The sequence below is a fragment of the Ailuropoda melanoleuca genome, chromosome 11, assembly GCF_002007445.2.
Source record: "Ailuropoda melanoleuca isolate Jingjing chromosome 11, ASM200744v2, whole genome shotgun sequence".
In the NCBI taxonomy this organism is placed as follows: Eukaryota; Metazoa; Chordata; class Mammalia; order Carnivora; family Ursidae; genus Ailuropoda; species Ailuropoda melanoleuca.
The window spans coordinates 109,465,239-109,482,092 of NC_048228.1; the positions used below are offsets into that span (position 1 = coordinate 109,465,239).

The 16,854-nt window shown below is 43.0% G+C and overlaps 1 protein-coding gene across 1 annotated transcript in view; it reads right to left on the bottom strand.

Moving 5' to 3' along the window:
• The window catches only part of NSD2 (nuclear receptor binding SET domain protein 2), a 62,336-nt gene extending 46,103 nt beyond the window's left edge, over positions 1-16,233 (bottom strand). Inside the window, 5 exon segments of the mRNA XM_019796753.2 lie at positions 1,475-1,957; positions 2,455-2,621; positions 12,608-12,770; positions 15,623-16,200; positions 16,203-16,233. Coding sequence (XP_019652312.1) covers positions 1,475-1,957; positions 2,455-2,621; positions 12,608-12,770; positions 15,623-16,200; positions 16,203-16,218 — 1,407 coding nt within the window. The 5' untranslated portion in view covers positions 16,219-16,233.
• Positions 16,234-16,854: the final 621 nt, after the last annotated feature.

The window sequence follows — 16,854 nt, forward strand, 5'->3', positions numbered from 1 at the left end:
CTGAGTTCTGAAACCACTGGGGTGGCCCCAGGGCCCATCCCGAGCAGCCACCCTGTCCAGCTATCTGCACCCCTTTCCCATCTGCTTCCACATGCTCAAGAGTTTGCTTCTGGGCTCTACTCTGGGTGCTGCCACTGCCCCGAACGTCCGCGGCAAAAACGTCCCTGCTTCTAGTAACAGAACTTCCCAGGTGACAGAGCAAGCCTTCAGATATGGCTATTTATCTATCATCCACTTAAAAAGTGCAAAGAAATTCCTATTGGGAGTTTTATTAGGATTATACAGGATTTATAGTTTAATAAAAGGAGAACTGAGAACTTCAACTTCAGGACACTGAACCTTCCTATCTATTAATGTCTGTTTATTTAGGTCTGCTAAAATACCAAGCATTATTTTTCACCAAAGTTATACATATTTTGTTATATTTATTTCTTGGTACCTTATATTTTTGTTGCAGTCATAAATGGTATGAGACTCAAACTCACAACCCCAAGATCAAGAGTCACATGCTCCGCCAACTGAGCCAGCCAGGCACCCCAAATGGTATCTGTCTTAATGTTACGTTTCCTCTTTGTTGCTGTTCTTGTATACTGATCTTACATCCACCAGTCCTAGTGAACTCTTACTAATTCTAAAGATACCCTGTAGATTCTCTTAAGTTTTCCACACAGACCTCTGCAAACAACAGCAGGTTTATTTCTTCCTTTACAATTATGCCTTTTTCATTCCTTTCCCTTATCTTACCACACAGGCTAGTATTTTCTCTACAACACTTAATATAAGTGTCTTGTTCACAATTTTAAAAAGAATGCTTCTAAAGTTTCATTAATTAAGTATGATGCTTACTGAAAGTTTCTGATTGATATCCTTCAACAGATTAAGGAAGTCACCTTCTAATTCTGGCTTGCTAACTTTGTATCAAAGAGCAATGAATTTTGTCAAATGCATTTTCTCCATCTACTGAGAGGATCATTTAATCTGCAACACAGTGAATCACATACTAGATTTTCTCACATTACACCACCTTTACATTACTGAGAAAAGCCCTACGATGCACTCACTTCAAGTAATACTGAACATAACAAAAAAACGGGAGCCTAATCCCTTCAGTTCTTTACAATCAAGCTTTACAACGTACTAACAGATCCTGTATTCTAGGACTATTAAGGAAAGCGTTCAAATGTTTTCATCGTTGAAAGCACTTGCATATCCCTGTCCCTGGTATCTTCTCATCCACAATGGGAGAGACATTTTCATAAGGAAGAGTGCAGAGGCAAGCATCTTCGCCCCCAAGGATGAAAATGGTTGTTCCCTAACAATACTTATTTATTAGATCTAAAATCTCTGCAAGGCTCACTACAGACTGTGCTGATAATGCTGAGAAACAGAGGAAGAGCACTGGAGAGATGTTCCTCAAATTCAGGAACTCCCCAGAATAAATATACAACACTTAAGAACCCATCACAGTACCCACCTCGTCCCTGTGCTTCTGACAGAAAACCAAAAACTGGGATGCCGCATCTCCCTTCCTGCTTCGAGGAGCGGAGGCCGTGGTCTTCTTCCTTCCAGGAGGAGACCCTACTCCTCTCTTGGGGTCGGCCTCTGCCATCTTCTGAGGAGTACTCTTTACTGTCCCAGGGTCACTTTCTTGGTTTTCGGCAGAACTCGACAGCTTGGCTCTCCGCCTTCTCTTAAGGGGAATGCCCTCTTCTCTCATGGACTTGGGGTTATCAGCAGCTTCTTCAATGACTCCTGAGGATTCTACCATTTGTCCCGGAGACTCCATAGCAATGCTTGCCTCCTTAGCTACGTGAGGGTTGAGATGAAGCTGGTCCCCCACGTAGAGGAAAGTGAACTTAGCTTTCCGCTCCTCTACTGACATGCTTGCAGCTTCCTCTGCTTGAACGATGCCCATTTCCCACTGGGCCCTCAATTTCCCTGAAATAGGTTTCAACAGCTGAAAAGAAAAACATAAGGCATTGTAAGTTTCAGTATACAAACAAAAAAGTTAACCCACTTTAAAAAAAAGGATACTTTTATAATTCCAGATAAATTTAGAAATCAAAAACTATAAGAACCAATTAACTTGAAGGTTTTAGACAGAATTCAGCCCAATAATAACAACTACTATTTCAACTAGAAATCAATTCCAATCACATTTAACTAATGTAATATCTGTATCACATAATATATACCATATATGACTGCTTATATATTTTTATATATAAAGAATAAAAATTATAAAACAAATAATCTCTATCATCAAAGGAGTAAAATGAATAAATTGTCTCTAAGAAAACTTGTCATGTTTTGTAACAGTGTACTTGGGCAAAGTTAAACAATGACAGACATAAGCCATTATAATAAATCAAACAACCATAATTTCAAAATAAGATAAATAAGAATAAAAATTAAAGTTTTGGTCTAAAATTGTACTTAAGGAACATCTATCACCTTAATTTTCTCAGCTTTCGTGGGTGCCTGCTTGGCACTTTCCTGGCATAATTTTTCAAACTGTCCTTCTCCTTCAAAAGCTACAAGGCTCTTCTCAAATATCCAAGCTCTTTCTGGGGCATCACCAAAGAACTGTACGTGATACTGGCGTGCACTCTTTTTCTGACCTAGTTTTTAAAATAAAATGTTAGAACTTGAAAGTTAGAATTTTGGATGAAATTAGGCAAGTCTATTAATAATTACCGATATGAAGTTGGAAGCTGCTTTGAGGTCGTTTTATTTGGTGCTGTTTGAGTCTGTTAACCTCGAAAAAAGTCCTACTCTTTTTATCCCCACCATGCTCCATGTCAAAGAGAAAGGAAATGCATTTATGAGAGACTCAGATAAGACTCAAATTAAACTAGGAAAGAAAGTGGACATCTCCTCCCTTCCAAGATCCACTTAAAAAGATTTACCAAATAAAGAAGCCCAAGAGACGACATCACCAAAAAGGGCCATTCAACAGAGAGAGGACTATGCAGCAATGAAGGGATACACACTGGTGTCAGACACCCTGAGTTCAAATCCCAATCCCACCACCTGCCAGCTGGGCAACCTTGGGCTGGCTGCTCACTCACAAGGCTCACAGGGGGTGAGAGCACCAATGACCTCTGAGGGCAGCCATGAGGCCACAGGGTAACCTCTCAGATATTCACTGCTGTTCCCCTTAGAATAAAGGAAGAGGGGCGCCTGGGTGGCACAGCGGTTGGGCGTCTGCCTTCGGCTCAGGGCGTGATCCCGACGTTATGGGATCGAGCCCCACGTGAGGCTCCTCTGCTATGAGCCTGCTTCTTCCTCTCCCACTCCCCTTGCTTGTGTTCCCTCTCTAGCTGGCTATGTCTGTCTCTGTCGAATAAATAAATAAAATCTTAAAAAAAAAAAAAAAAAAAGAATAAGGAAGAAGCCACATCCTACAATGCAGCCAGAAGGAAGGTGAGTGAGGAAAGAGACACTTGATCCCAAAATCCAAGAGAGGAGGTGCCATATTCAGCTGAGGAAGAGTGATGTTGAAAACAAGTACGCTGGTTAAAAGGTCAGATTTCTGTATCCCTGGGTGGCTCAGTCGGTTAAGCATCCATCTCTTGATCTCAGCTCAGGTCTTGATCTCACGGTCGTGAGTTCAAGCCCCGCATTGAACTTAAAAAACAAAAAACTTTTTTTTTTTAATTAAAAAAATAAGAAGTCAGATCTCTGTGCCAAGTGGAGGGAGAAAAGGAGATCTACCAGCCCCTGCTCCTTCATAGAGAATGCTGTTCACAAGAAATCCAAGAATACTTCCTAAAGAACCAACAAACCCCAGAGGAAAAACCTCTCCATTGAGTCTTTTGGAGATCCTCCCAACTAAGTGGCCAACGGCCAGCTGGACCCTCTCAAATAAGCTAACAGTCTCCCCACATACAGGCCGCAGCAGCTCTGAGTGGTACCCTCTCAAACACAAATGCAGCATCAAGGACACCCAGAACCCAGGGAAGCCCCCAGCATAAACGAGTCCAAGAAACACAGAAATAAGCAGTCTCTGCAATGCCACACACACAAAACACCAAGAAGAGATGACACCTGACAAAGAAAACTCTAGTTTGCTATGAAAACAGAAGAAAAAGAGCTACTGGAAACTTTAAAATACAATTATGAAAAAAAAAAATCAGCAAGAAAGCTTGGAAGGTAAGTTAAGAAATCTTCCAGAAAGAAGAAAAATAACATCTACTCCCGTAAGAAACCTATAGAATCAATTCAGAAAGTACCATACCCAAGTAACTGTTGTAGAGAGAGAAACTGAGAAAGCTGTCAAAGAATTAACACAAGACCATGTCTCAGAACTAAAACAACCCTAAGTGCCTCATCCAATACCCATACCAATGCACATCTTTCTGACATTTAAGGCATTGGGGGAGGGGCAAGGGCAGCTTCCACGTTAATGGAGTGAAAAGTGGGATAACAAGGTACCACTTCAAGAGCAATCCTGGACTAGAAGGAAATGATGTAATACCTTCGAAATTCTGAAAAGAATTATTTTCAACATAAAATTCTATACTGAGCCAAACCATCAATCAAGTGTGAAAACACAGAAGTAGCATCCTCCAAATGACAGGGAATCAAATTTACCTCTCATACACACTCTTAGAACCCCAAAAAGATACTCCAGCAAAAAAGGAAAACTGACCAAGAATGAGCACAGTGTGGAGCCACAGAAAACAATGCATGTAACTGAGGAAAGCATCTTAGTCTAAGATTACTACATTGCAAAAGGTTAAGAGTGCCAAACAATACAGATTGAAGCAGGAAAATGGAAGATTCTAGAAGAGAGCTCCAGGGGAAGAAAAGATTAAAAAAACCTCTTCCATACCAAAAGAAAATCTGAGCAGCAAGAAAAGAGGGTTAAAAGATGAGATCCCAAGGGTGCCTGGGTGGCTCAGCTGGTTAAGTGTCTGACTGTTGAGCTTGACTCAGGTCATGATCTTGGGGTCCTGGGATCAAGCTCTACAGCAAGCTCCATGCTCTGCGCTCAGAGGCTCAGCACAGAGTGTGCTTGAGATTCTCTTTCTCCCTCTCCCCCTCCCCCCCCTCACACACACAGTCTCTCTAAATAAATAAATAATCTTTAGAGGGAAAAAAAAAAAAAAAAAGAAGAAGATGAGATCCAAGGAGCAAAAAAGGAAAATGTCAATCAAACACAGGTTTTCACTTTTTCCCCCCAACAGGAGAAACTATATAACAGTGTGAGTTTCAGGGACAGAGAAATGAATATTTGGGAAAAAAAAAAAAAAAAAAAGGCTGTACAGCCTTACAGAGCAAAGTATATGATTTAAAAAGAAAAGCAGGGGTGCCTGCCTAGCTCGTCAGTGGAGCATGGGACTCTTGATCTCGGGGTCATGGGTTCAAGCCCCACACTGGGTGTAGAGCCTATTAAAAAAAAAAGAAGAAAGAAAGGCAGTAATTAACTCCAAGAAAAACAAAAACTTGTACAAAAAAAGAAAATGCAATTTAGAGAACACAATTTGCTTTTCACTGAATATTTACATAGTCAAAATTATGTAAACATTTATGTTTGATGTATTAAAAACAGTGAGTTAATTTGCCCCCTGGAGTGGCTAGTAGGCTAAAAATTAAAACAAACACCAAAGAACATTGAGTTAATTATATGCAGAGGATGGGAAGAAAAGAAATAAGAAATGATTGAAGAGATCAGTCTTCATTTTCCACAATAGCAAATCAACAGAAAATATCTAAATGATAAATCAGAAGATAGAGTTAAAACTAGAAGAGAATGTTGGAAGAGTTAAAAATAATTAGCTCTAAGGAGAAAGTGAACTATTTTTCACTACTAACCTCTCAGTAGAATTTGGTCTGTTTATAAGTGTGTATACTTCTTTGATTTTACAATAGGTGAGATTCAAGAATATATTAAGGGATTTGTGACTTCTTCCATTACTTTAATACTTTGAAAGAACTTTCCTGGGTCATGAAAAGGACTATAGACATATGTCACAGCATTTGCATAATGAAGAAAATCTGTTAAACTTACATTATTTTTTATAAATAGTTACACAGAAAAATGCTCCTTATGGGTCAGGTGAAAAAAAAGCAGAGAAGAATACTATAGTGTGATTCTAAGTTTGTAAAATAAATGTAATTAGTCCTGAAGTTCTTTCCTGCCTAGAAATTTGGTAACAATACAACCCAATTTTCCCCTATTTTTATGGGTTTCTTTAATCCATATTAATTTCTTTGGTTCAAGTTGAGAGGTGAATATCTCATTGTTTTATTTTACCACATAATTAACCAGTTGTCCCACCATTTATTAGTAATTATTTTTTCCTGTGATTTCTGATGTTCACCAACCATGGTTGGTATGAAAACACCTGCCATTGACTCCCCCCTACCTACAATCCCTTCTAAGAGAACCCGTCCTCCACCAATAGCCCAGGTATCTAATTTTGCATTACAATCCTTTCATCCCCATCATGGCCCAGTGGACTTAAGGTGGTCTCTGACCCTCTGGGCCAGACTAAGCCAGAGGCTCTCCAGATTCTATAGACCCCTTTGAGTTAACAGCAGTCACCCATGCATGCAGAATGGACCCCATAAAGAGACAAGACTACTTTGGAGCTGAAGCTCTAGGGAGGAAGAGAAGCCATAAAAAAAATGCAGACAAGTGTCTACAGAAGCAAGAATAGAGCACAGGGACAAAATCACAAGGACGTGACACCATAAAGTTCTACAGGAAATAAAGGACAAGCATCACCATGCCTGAATTTCCCGGTTTAGTCCCTGGGGGGCACTGGAGCACCAAAATAGGTAAAGCAGAAACCAACAAAATTGCAAATAAAAAAAGGCACATTCACTATCACAGCAGATGATTTTAACACACCTCTCTTAGTAATTGAGAGAACAAGCAAAAAAGAAAAAATAAGGAGATTATACTATCAAATAACCCAAGATATAAGAAAGCCAGATTACCTGTAATAATTTTAGAAAATGCTGGAGTTTAGCAATAAAGCAATGAAGTTTCCCTTCCATAACAGAAAAAGCAACAACAAAATTTTCCACAACAGATAATTATTTGACTCCTGACCCCAGTTATGTGACAAGAAGACTAGTGGGGCACAGGTGTGTCAAGAAGATGGCGAAGCTCCTGGATGTAACAGAACTCTGTTTTCTTCATAGTATCTAAATATCTAAAACATACATTTATCTTCTGTTTCCAACTTAAAGACTCAGGCCTCAAAGCTGCTCATCCATCTGGATGCCCTTGTAAATAGTAGGCAAGACAAGTTATGCTGCCATATATCACAGAAATGCTACTAAAACTTTCATTAACTTAGCTTTTCAAAGGAAATTTGAACTTTCAAGAGTCTGGATTGAGCTGCTGCTTATGAGCTGTATTCTCTTCTGCAGGTATACTACAATTTTAAAAATCTGAGTGCGTTACTAAGATCCAAATTCAAGCACATCTATAAATCCAAGCATGATAAGGGGGGGGAGGAAGTACACACACACAAAAATAAAGAAAAAAATAAAATTTGGGTTGGGGACAAGGGGTAGGGTGAGGGAGCTGCATCTCACAGGAAAAAAAAAAAATACCTGCTCCACAAGACCCCCATGCTCAGCCTGCTCCGTGCCAGAAGCCACCCCTTCCTCAGGTCCCTAGTCCTTCCCCAACAAGGACGCCTAAACCCCCAAAGTACACCCATCACTCACCATGTTACTCCCATCGTGGAGTTGTTGCGTGCCAAGTGTTCAGTAATCATAAATGGACCCAAAGATCCACTTGGAGCCAGATCTCAGTACTGCCTGGAGTCCTACCTCACACAGCCCTCGTGAATTCTCTGTCTCCCTTAGCACTGAACACAACTAGTGCCCAGATCTCGGCTTCTACACACCACTGTCTTTTTTTTTTTTTTTTTAAGATTTTATTTATTTATTTACTTAACAAAGAGAGCAAAAGAGCACAAGCAGGGGGAACAGGAGATGGAGAAGTAGGCTCCCCGCCAAGCAGGGAGCCCAATGCGGGGCTCGATCCCAGGACTCTGGGATCATGACCTGAGCCGAAGGCAGACACTTAACCATCTGAGCCACCAAGGTGCCCCTACACCACTGTCTTCTTAAAAGACCCAAGTTTTCTCCAAGAAATTGGCTGATTCCATGACTAGGTCAAACAAAGAATAAAATGATTGTGGAACATCTCGTTGGACCACACGTAAGAAGGGTGCAAAGGCTGACTGAGACACTGCTGAAAGGGACTTAATGAGACTCCTGCTGGTTAAATTTAGGACAATTTGAGCATTAGAAAGAATAAAGACTGGGGCGCCTGGGTGGCTCAGTCGGTTAAGCATCTGCCTTCGGCTCAGGTCATGATCCCAGAGTCCTGGGATCAAGTCCTGCATCAGGCTCCCTGCTCAGCAGGGAGTCTGCTTCTCCCTCTGCCCCTCACCCTGCTTGAGCTCTCTCTCTCATAAATAAATGAAATCTTGGAAGGAAGGAAGGAAGGGAGGGAGGGAGGGAGGGAGGGAGGGAGGAAAAGAGAGGAAGGAAAGGAAAGGAAGAGGGTAAGGACTAGGGAATGGGGTAACTGGGTGATGGGCATTAAGGAGGGCACTTGATGTAATAAGCACTGGGTGTTATACGCAACTGATGAATCACTAAATTCCACCTCTGAAACTAATAATATACAGTATGTTAATTAAATTGAATTTAAATTAAAAAAGTTTTTTAAAAAGAGTAAGGACTATATTACATAACTAAATTTTTAAGAGGAAGCTCATTTTCACAGAAAAATGCCAGTTAATTAAACAGAGAAAGCATGATAAAAATGGACAGTTACCATTTTATAAGCCAATGGATCATAAGGGAGTGCTAAAACCATGAGGAAAGACTGCCAGGGGAAATCTCCAAACATGGCCACAGATCACTCACTGGTGACAAAAAAGGGCTGTATTTTCCATTGGAGAGTTTTGTTGGCCACCACTTACTGGGAAGTGGGACAGCTAACACTAAGAGGTCCTGATAAAATTCAACTGAGACATGTATCCTTCTGTCACCCCCCCCCACCTCCCATTCTCAGTTTGCTCTGACCCCTTTTCTTTTCAAAGGTCATGTGAATCTCCTATCAGCTGGAGGGTGTTCTCCCTGATTCCCTTCCCTTTGAACTATTTTTCAAATGCACATTACCAGTCTTCTGAAGCTGATTTGCTTGTGATTATAAGTGCTCCCTGTGCTGCATCCCCAAACAATTCCTAGAGAAACACACTGCAGGAAGGCAGGTATTCGGCGAAGGGCCAAGCTCAAGCCCCTTTCCTCAGGAACACCTACATGGTACTCCTGGCTGGTCTTATGGACCTGAGTCTCATCACAAGAGACTAGAGCAGCGAGTGCTGGGGGCAGGGGGTGCTGGTCTAGACTGCAGGAGCCTAAAAAGACAGGACACCGGACAGCTAAATGCAATGCAAGCACCCTTTTCAATCCAGAGTGAAGGAAGAAAAAGCACAGGGAAAAAACTGAAGGTTGCTGGGGAAGTCTAAGCAAGGGCCCTGATGATGGGCAGTGTCACTGATACAGTGTTTCCCTGCATGTGTTGGGCAGGAAGCTGTCCTCGTTCTTAGAAGATCCCTGCTGACAGATCTAGGGGTGACCATGATGCCTACAGCCTCCGTTCACATGGGTTGGCAAAGGAGTGTTCACATTCAGAAAAAGACGGAGCAAGCTCAAGTTTGCAAATATAGGTGAGGGCACACGGGTGTCCGCTGCATTGTTCCACTTTGAACCATGGGTTTAGAAGTTTTTTAAATAAAAAACAAGCAAACAATAAATAAAATCTTTCACAAAACGAAAAAAACAAGCGACAAGATGGAACTCAAGCGTGACGCCTTGGCACTGCTGGGAAAGCCGGGGCATGTCTGGCGACATAAAGGAACTAAGAATGGGTACAAAATTATCTAAATTAAATGATCTAACCCTAGGATCCTGCAGGGGAAATAACTGGTCAAACTGGAATGCTTTCAGGAAAGAGCCCTAGAGGTGACCAGGGGAAAGGGGATAGATATGATAAAAATTCAGGGTTTAAAAGTAAAAAAGAGGACAGTAACATGTGCTAACGTCTGAATGCTCACTACTCCCCATGCAAAGACCTTTCCAAACAAGTATTATTTTCATTACCCTCCTTTTTCATACATAGGAAAATTGGGGCTTAAAGAAATTAAGCAGTTCATTACTAGACCAACCAGCTGAGTTAAACCCTGGCAAGCTGACTCCAGAGCCCATGCCTCCTGGGAGCATAATGCTCTGCTCCAATGCTGTAAGCAAGAGTAAGGGCTGGAGGGACACCTATGTGCCTCAGTCGGTTGAGCGACTGCCTTTGGCTCAGGTCATGATCTCAGGGTCTTGGGATCGAGTCCCCCATCGGGCTCCCTGCTCACCGGGGAGCCTGCTTCTCCCTCTGCCTGCTGCTCCCCCAGCTTGTGCGTTCTCTCTCTGCCAAATGAATAAATAAAATCTTAAAAAAAAAAAAAAAAGAAAAAGAAAAAGAAAAAAAAGAGTAAGGGCCAGAGAATAAAGGAGGAAGAAGTGAGAGATAATAAAAATGGTGTCGTGTGTGAATGTCATTCAGACAGGCTGCTGTAGACTACAGGAATTATTTTGCTCTAAATCAGGGGAAAGATGTAATGAAATTAAAAGTAATTAATCCCAGGAGCTTGAACCAAGAGACATTAAAAGACCCCTTCAATCACATAGGTCTGAGATGCCAGGAGCGTCATATAAATAAAGTTGAAACCCCCAGACATTAAAAAGGAATTGCTTGTGATGTACTAGGCAGACCAGTGGCATGAAGTCATAAAGCCCACCATGATTTCTACTTCGCTTTGCTGCATGGTTTTAGAGAGCTGGGAAGGAACCAGCAACAACTCAGGTGCACACCTGTGTGCCTGCCCAGCCTCTGTCTCAACTGATAGTCTTTTTCATACTCTACCAAGTCTAGGTGCCTCTGGGGTACATCCTGGGGTCCCTGAAGCCTCATGGAAGGGACCTCCTCAATTCTGGCAAGCTGAGGATGCCAAAGGTCCTCCATGGAGTCAGAGCTGAAGCCAGCCCAAAGGCTCTTCTCTGGCCACCACAAGCCCTAAACAGATGTGCTTTCCTCAGCCTCGAGATACAGTCCAACCACCCCCAGGGGCAGAAGGCTGGGCAGGACTCAGACAGAGGCACTCAGGACACAAGCATGATCCTCTTTGTCCTGAACCCACCTCCTCTCAAGTCTGTTTGTCAGATAGGCACCCTCATACCCCATCCCCAGCAGCCATCTGCTTCACACAGCAAGCCAACAGCACCCCCAACCTGTACTGGGGGCAGCAATGCTGCTCCTGTGAGAGCTCAGGCCTCCAGCCAAAGAACAGGAGGTGACATGTACTCATGTACCACTAAGACACAATATAAGGCTGACTAATCAGCAGTACTAAGAGGCCAGGAAGCCCACCTGGCCCAGCCCGCAGCTCTAGTCACCCATAATTCTGAAGGGTGCACAGGTCAGTTGGGCACTACCTTGGCTCAGCTCCAACACTGTGCTCACCATTTATCACCTCCCTCAACTAAATTCAAACTTTACTCTGGAAGAACTTTCTAGAAGAATCTCAAACCACCTGAACTCATTTTTCCCTCCAAAAACACATGAGATTTTCTGTTTTGTGAGCTCTCCAATCAATATTTAAATTTGCATCTGCTCTAATCTGTATCAATAATATATTATATTCTTAATGTGTTCTTAATTGCTCCATGGACCAATTTATATTCCCAAGTCTCATGATGCCAAAGAAGATCATTTCTAGTTTTTTCCTTCCTCCCACAGGCCTAAAAAATAAACTGGGCCATTTTTATAACTCAAACTTAGTAAAAAATACAATTTAATTTCTGAAAATCATGCTGAAATAAGCAATCACTGTTTATCTAAATAATAATAAGCTATCATAAAACCTAAAAAGCAATATAAAACCAAGACCACTTCTCTATTAATACTAATTCAATCAGATAAAGTACATATCTGAGTTGGATATAAAGAGAAACAGCAATGTGTTACATTTGAACCAATTATTAACTTTAAAGTTGCAAAAATGAACCACTATAAATTCAACAACAAAAGACCAAAATCCGATTCACATATGGGCACAGGACTAGAATAGACATTTCTTCAGAGACATACAAATGGCCAATAAGCACAAGAAAAGATGCTCAGCTTCACTAATCCTTAGGGAATGGCAGACCAAACTATAAAAAGTAGACAGACAATAGAATGGTGGGTGCCAGGGGTTGGAAGGAGCGGGAGCGGGGAGTTACGATGAATGGACACGGAGGTTCAGATTCACAAGAGGAGTGAAGACCTGGGATGGATGGTGGTGACGGCCATTCAGCAATGTGAACGTGTTTAATACCACTGAGCTGTGCACTTAAAAACGGTCAAGATGGTAGAGTTTATGTTATGTGTATTTTAGGACAATTTTTTTAAACAGAAAAACAAAAGAGAAAAAGAACCATAATAGGGCTATATAAGAGTAAGAAAAAAGTTCAGACATTAGAAAGATTAAGTACAGAAAGAGAAAGATGAAAAAACGGTCCAAAAACACAATACCTTTAAGTTTGGTATAGTTGTGAAGAAGTGGATCAGCAGAAACCATGCATGGCCACCAAGGGTAACCGGACACTTTGGACCACACCAAATCACCGACATTATATTTCAACAGGTGGTCTTTGTCTCTGCCAGTATTTGGACAGGACTCTTTCTTAGCTGCAATCTGAAAATGAACAACAAAAGACATACTAACACATCCAGTAAGTACCCCTAAATCCAGTCTTCTATCCCAAGATTAAACAGGCTAGAGGTTTAAAACACACACATAACACACACCCTAAAAAAGGACCATGCTAGGGGCGCCTGGGTGGCTCAGTTGATTGAGCATCTGCCTTCAGCTCAGGTCATGATCTCAGAGTCCTGGGATCGAGCCCCACACTGGGCTCCCTGCTAGGCGGGGAGTCTTTTCTCCCTCTTCCTCTGCCCCGCCCCCTAAACTCATGTTCTCGGTCTCTTTCTCTCAAATAAATAAATAAAATCTTTTTTTAAAAAGGGGGGAGGGAGGTGGGCGCCTGGGTGGCTCAATCGGTTAAGCATCTGTCTTCAGGTTGAGTCATGATCCCAGGGTCCTGGGATCGAGCCCCACATCAAGCTCCCTGCTCAGCAAGGAGTCTGCTTCTTCCCCTCCTTCCTGCTCATGCTCTCTCTATCTCTATCTCTCTCTCTCTCTCAAATAAATAAATAAATAAATAGGAGCATGGTTCCCCTGCTATCACTTCATCAAAATTGTCCCCTGCCCTAGCTAAGGAATCAGCACAGTGCCTGGTGCACACAGTAGGTACTCAACATTACGTAGAGCCCTACATAAACCTACTTCCTTGGCCTGGTTGATGGTCTTTAATGGTGCTTTATTCACCTGTCAAAGAAGAATTTTCATGGATTGAATCCATATTCTGACCCTCCCACTCCCCAGCCACATGTCTGTCAGTTCTCTGGAGCACAGCATCACCCAGCATGAAAGGACCCAGAGTGGCAATGACAGCAGGAGGGCTTGGCAGCAAGTCTCAGCTCCATTTGTGACCTGAGTCCTGAGGCTCTATGCCTCAGTTTCTCCACCTCAGAACACAGGTCACTTACAAGGCTGGAGAACTGACCAGAGCCACTGCCACCCCACACCTCTCTCAGTTCTGCCCTCCAGTGGGGCAAGCACAGTTAGCTTGGCTCCTGGCCTCCTCATGAATGTGAACTCCTGAGCTTTCCCCTAAGAGTGCTACATACTTAGGCAAATTGCTGAACCTGTCTGGGCTTCAGTTTCCTCGTCTGTAAACCAAGGACAACAGCTTTGAAATCTCACGAGCTGTTAAAGAGATCAATGTGGATGGGGGAAGGGCTGGCAGAGAGCTGCCACATTACACACTTTCAAAAAAATGCCAGCTCTCTGACTCCTCCACAGAGTCCCAGCTTTACAGTCCTGTGTCATCTAAGCCACACGACAGCCCCATAAGGATGAGTAGTATCACCCCCACTCTGAAGATGGAGTCAAAATTCAGCTATTTTACCCAAGTTTTCACAAAACCAAGCAGCAGAGATAGGAATCACTTACACTGGCCTCTTGCCCTATGAAAGAGTAAGGTCTCCCACCACCATGGGCATTTCAAAAACCTACTGTATCAGCCCAGCTCACTAAATTGTTCTTTCAAAAAATTCACTGTGGTAGGGGCGCCTGGGTGGCTCAGTCGGTGAAGCATCTGCCTTCGGCTCAGGTCATGATCCCAGGGTCCTGGGATCGAGCTCCATGTGGGGCTCTCTGCTCAGCGGGGAGCATGCTTCTCCCTCCCCCTTCGCCTACTGCTCCCTCTGCTTGTACTCCCCCTCTTCTCTCACTCTGTCAAATAAATAAATAAAATCTTTTAAAAAATAAATAAAATAAAAAATTCACTGTTGTAATTACATTAGCAAAAGCTAAGCAGCACCTGAGCACTTAAAACACTTTTTTTAAACCCTTCAAAATCTTCATTATTTTAATGATTTCAAGAAAACTGTGGCCATTTCCCCTCTTATCTGTGGAAATTGTAAATAAAATTCCTCAACTATAATTTTAAACTAAATATTCCAACCTTGGTGATGATTAAATATTCCAACCCAAGCTGGTTTCAGGTTCCCTTTGTCCACCCCTGTAAGTGAGCCTGGAGCTTCAACTAAATACCAAAGGGCACCAGGCACCGTCCAGATGCTGTTCATACAGACTATATACAGACTGTCAGGCCCTGGCACCCTCCCTACCTCCTTCTGCCAAGGCCAAAGCTCCCCCGCTGTTTTCTACGGCTAATACTCATTTAAGTAGTGGGCCATCCCGAGTGCCCTTTAAGACACAGGGACATAAACCACTACGTTCCTTCGTTATAAGTTAGAGGCTTCCACCCGGTGTTGGATGAGTGAACACCTGCTCAGATGTGTTCAGGTGCTGAGCTCTGCACTGGGAACCAAGAATGTGAAGGCGTAAGACACAGCCCCAGCCGTCAAGGAGGCAGACCACGTGCTGGACCACCTGGCAGAGGAGACAAGTGGACAGTAAACCACGTGGAAGGACAGGAGCACTCCTGCACAACACAGCTCCTCAGATGGTATAAACTGAAGAAGCCCCACGCTAGATCCCAACAAACCTCCATAATCAGCCTAAAGAATGTCTCCGGAGAGAACCATGAAAACAGCACAGCCTAAAGGTCAAGGACTCTGGAACTGGCCAGACCTGGGTTTAGAAACTTGTTTTACCTCTCTTTAGTCATTTCAATCTTGAACCCTTAGTTAACCTCTCCAGGGCTCACAACAGGCTCAACGGGCTGCTGTGAGGCTTAAGGGAGGCAACATCAGGGTATCCTGAAGTGGGGGCCCAAGCACAGCCCAGGCTCCATGGTCAGCCCTGTGCAGACAGGGAGAGTTGGAGAGCCGATGCACGGTGGCCTCTCCTCCCCTCCACCCGACCCCGCATGCACAGGCACGCTCACGTGGTTCTTATGTTCACGGTAACTAGCTGCTGCACTCGACCCTACCCTGGCCACAACTCCTCACAGATACCTTTTTATCTGAGGGACTTGAGATCTTGGACACCAGTGCTGCTTCAACAAGACCCTGCTCCAGTAAGGAGTCATATTTTATGCTTCTCTTCCTGCTCCTTCTTGCCTTATTTTCTGGTTTTTGTCCATTTTCTTCTGACTGGGACACAGCAGCAGCACCGTCACCACAAATTGAAGATTCAAAGAGAGGCTTCCCATTCATGTATGTTTTGGTGATCTTCAGCTTAATTTCCGGAGAGCCATTTTTGATAGGGGTGGTGTTAGGTGGTGTCCCGAGTCCTTTCCCTTCTTGGGACTCAAAACGTAATTTGGCATCATGAGCACCAGGTTCTCCATTAAATACACGGGAAGTTAGGTCTTTCAGCTTCTCAGATGGAATAAATGGAAGTGCATCATGGCCATTAAATTTTTGCATGACCCCCTCCTGCAGACTGGTAGAGAGGTGGGCTTTGCTGAGGAATACAGAACATTCACGATTCACTTCACAGTTCTGAGTCTTTCCATTTGTATTGCCAAGGATTTCTGGTGCCTGCTTCATCTTTACGCACTTTACAACTTTCTGAACAGAAAGAGGACTTTTTTGATGCTAAATTCCATTCAGCCCAGATGCTTCTGTTCTTAGAACACTACAGTATTAGAAAAACAAAAATAAAAAGAAACATTATGTTTAAAACCTAAGTATGCCAACACCTCTACAGCTTTGTGTGGTTATTTGTTTTGAGGCAATTTATGATATTTCCATAATCATTTAGGTCACAGGAGGCAGTTCTAATGTCGTAAAAATGAGACAGAACCACGAAATGATAAAGCTGAAAGGAAAGGAAAAAGGATAATTTTTAAGGGGAAGAACACAAAAGTCAGGCACCGAGACACGAGTCGTGCCACCACCACTAACCAGCAATGTGGCTGTGGACACTTGCTTCAATCAGCTCAATCACTGCTGAATGGGGCTATCACCATTAGTACGTGTGCCTGAGGCAGCTCACACAAAGACAGGCCTTTGGGGACACCTGGGTGGCTCAGATGGTGAAGCGTCTGCCTTCAGCTCAGGTCATAGTTCCGGGTCCTGGGGTCGAGCCCTGCATCGGGCTTCCTGCTCAGCCTGCTTCTCTCTCTCTCTCTGTCTCTCCCCCGGCTTGTGCGCTCCCTCGCTCTCTCTTTCTCACTCACTCTCTCTCTCTCAAATAAATAAGTAAAATCTTAAGGAAGGAAGGGAAGGAAGAAAGAAAGGCA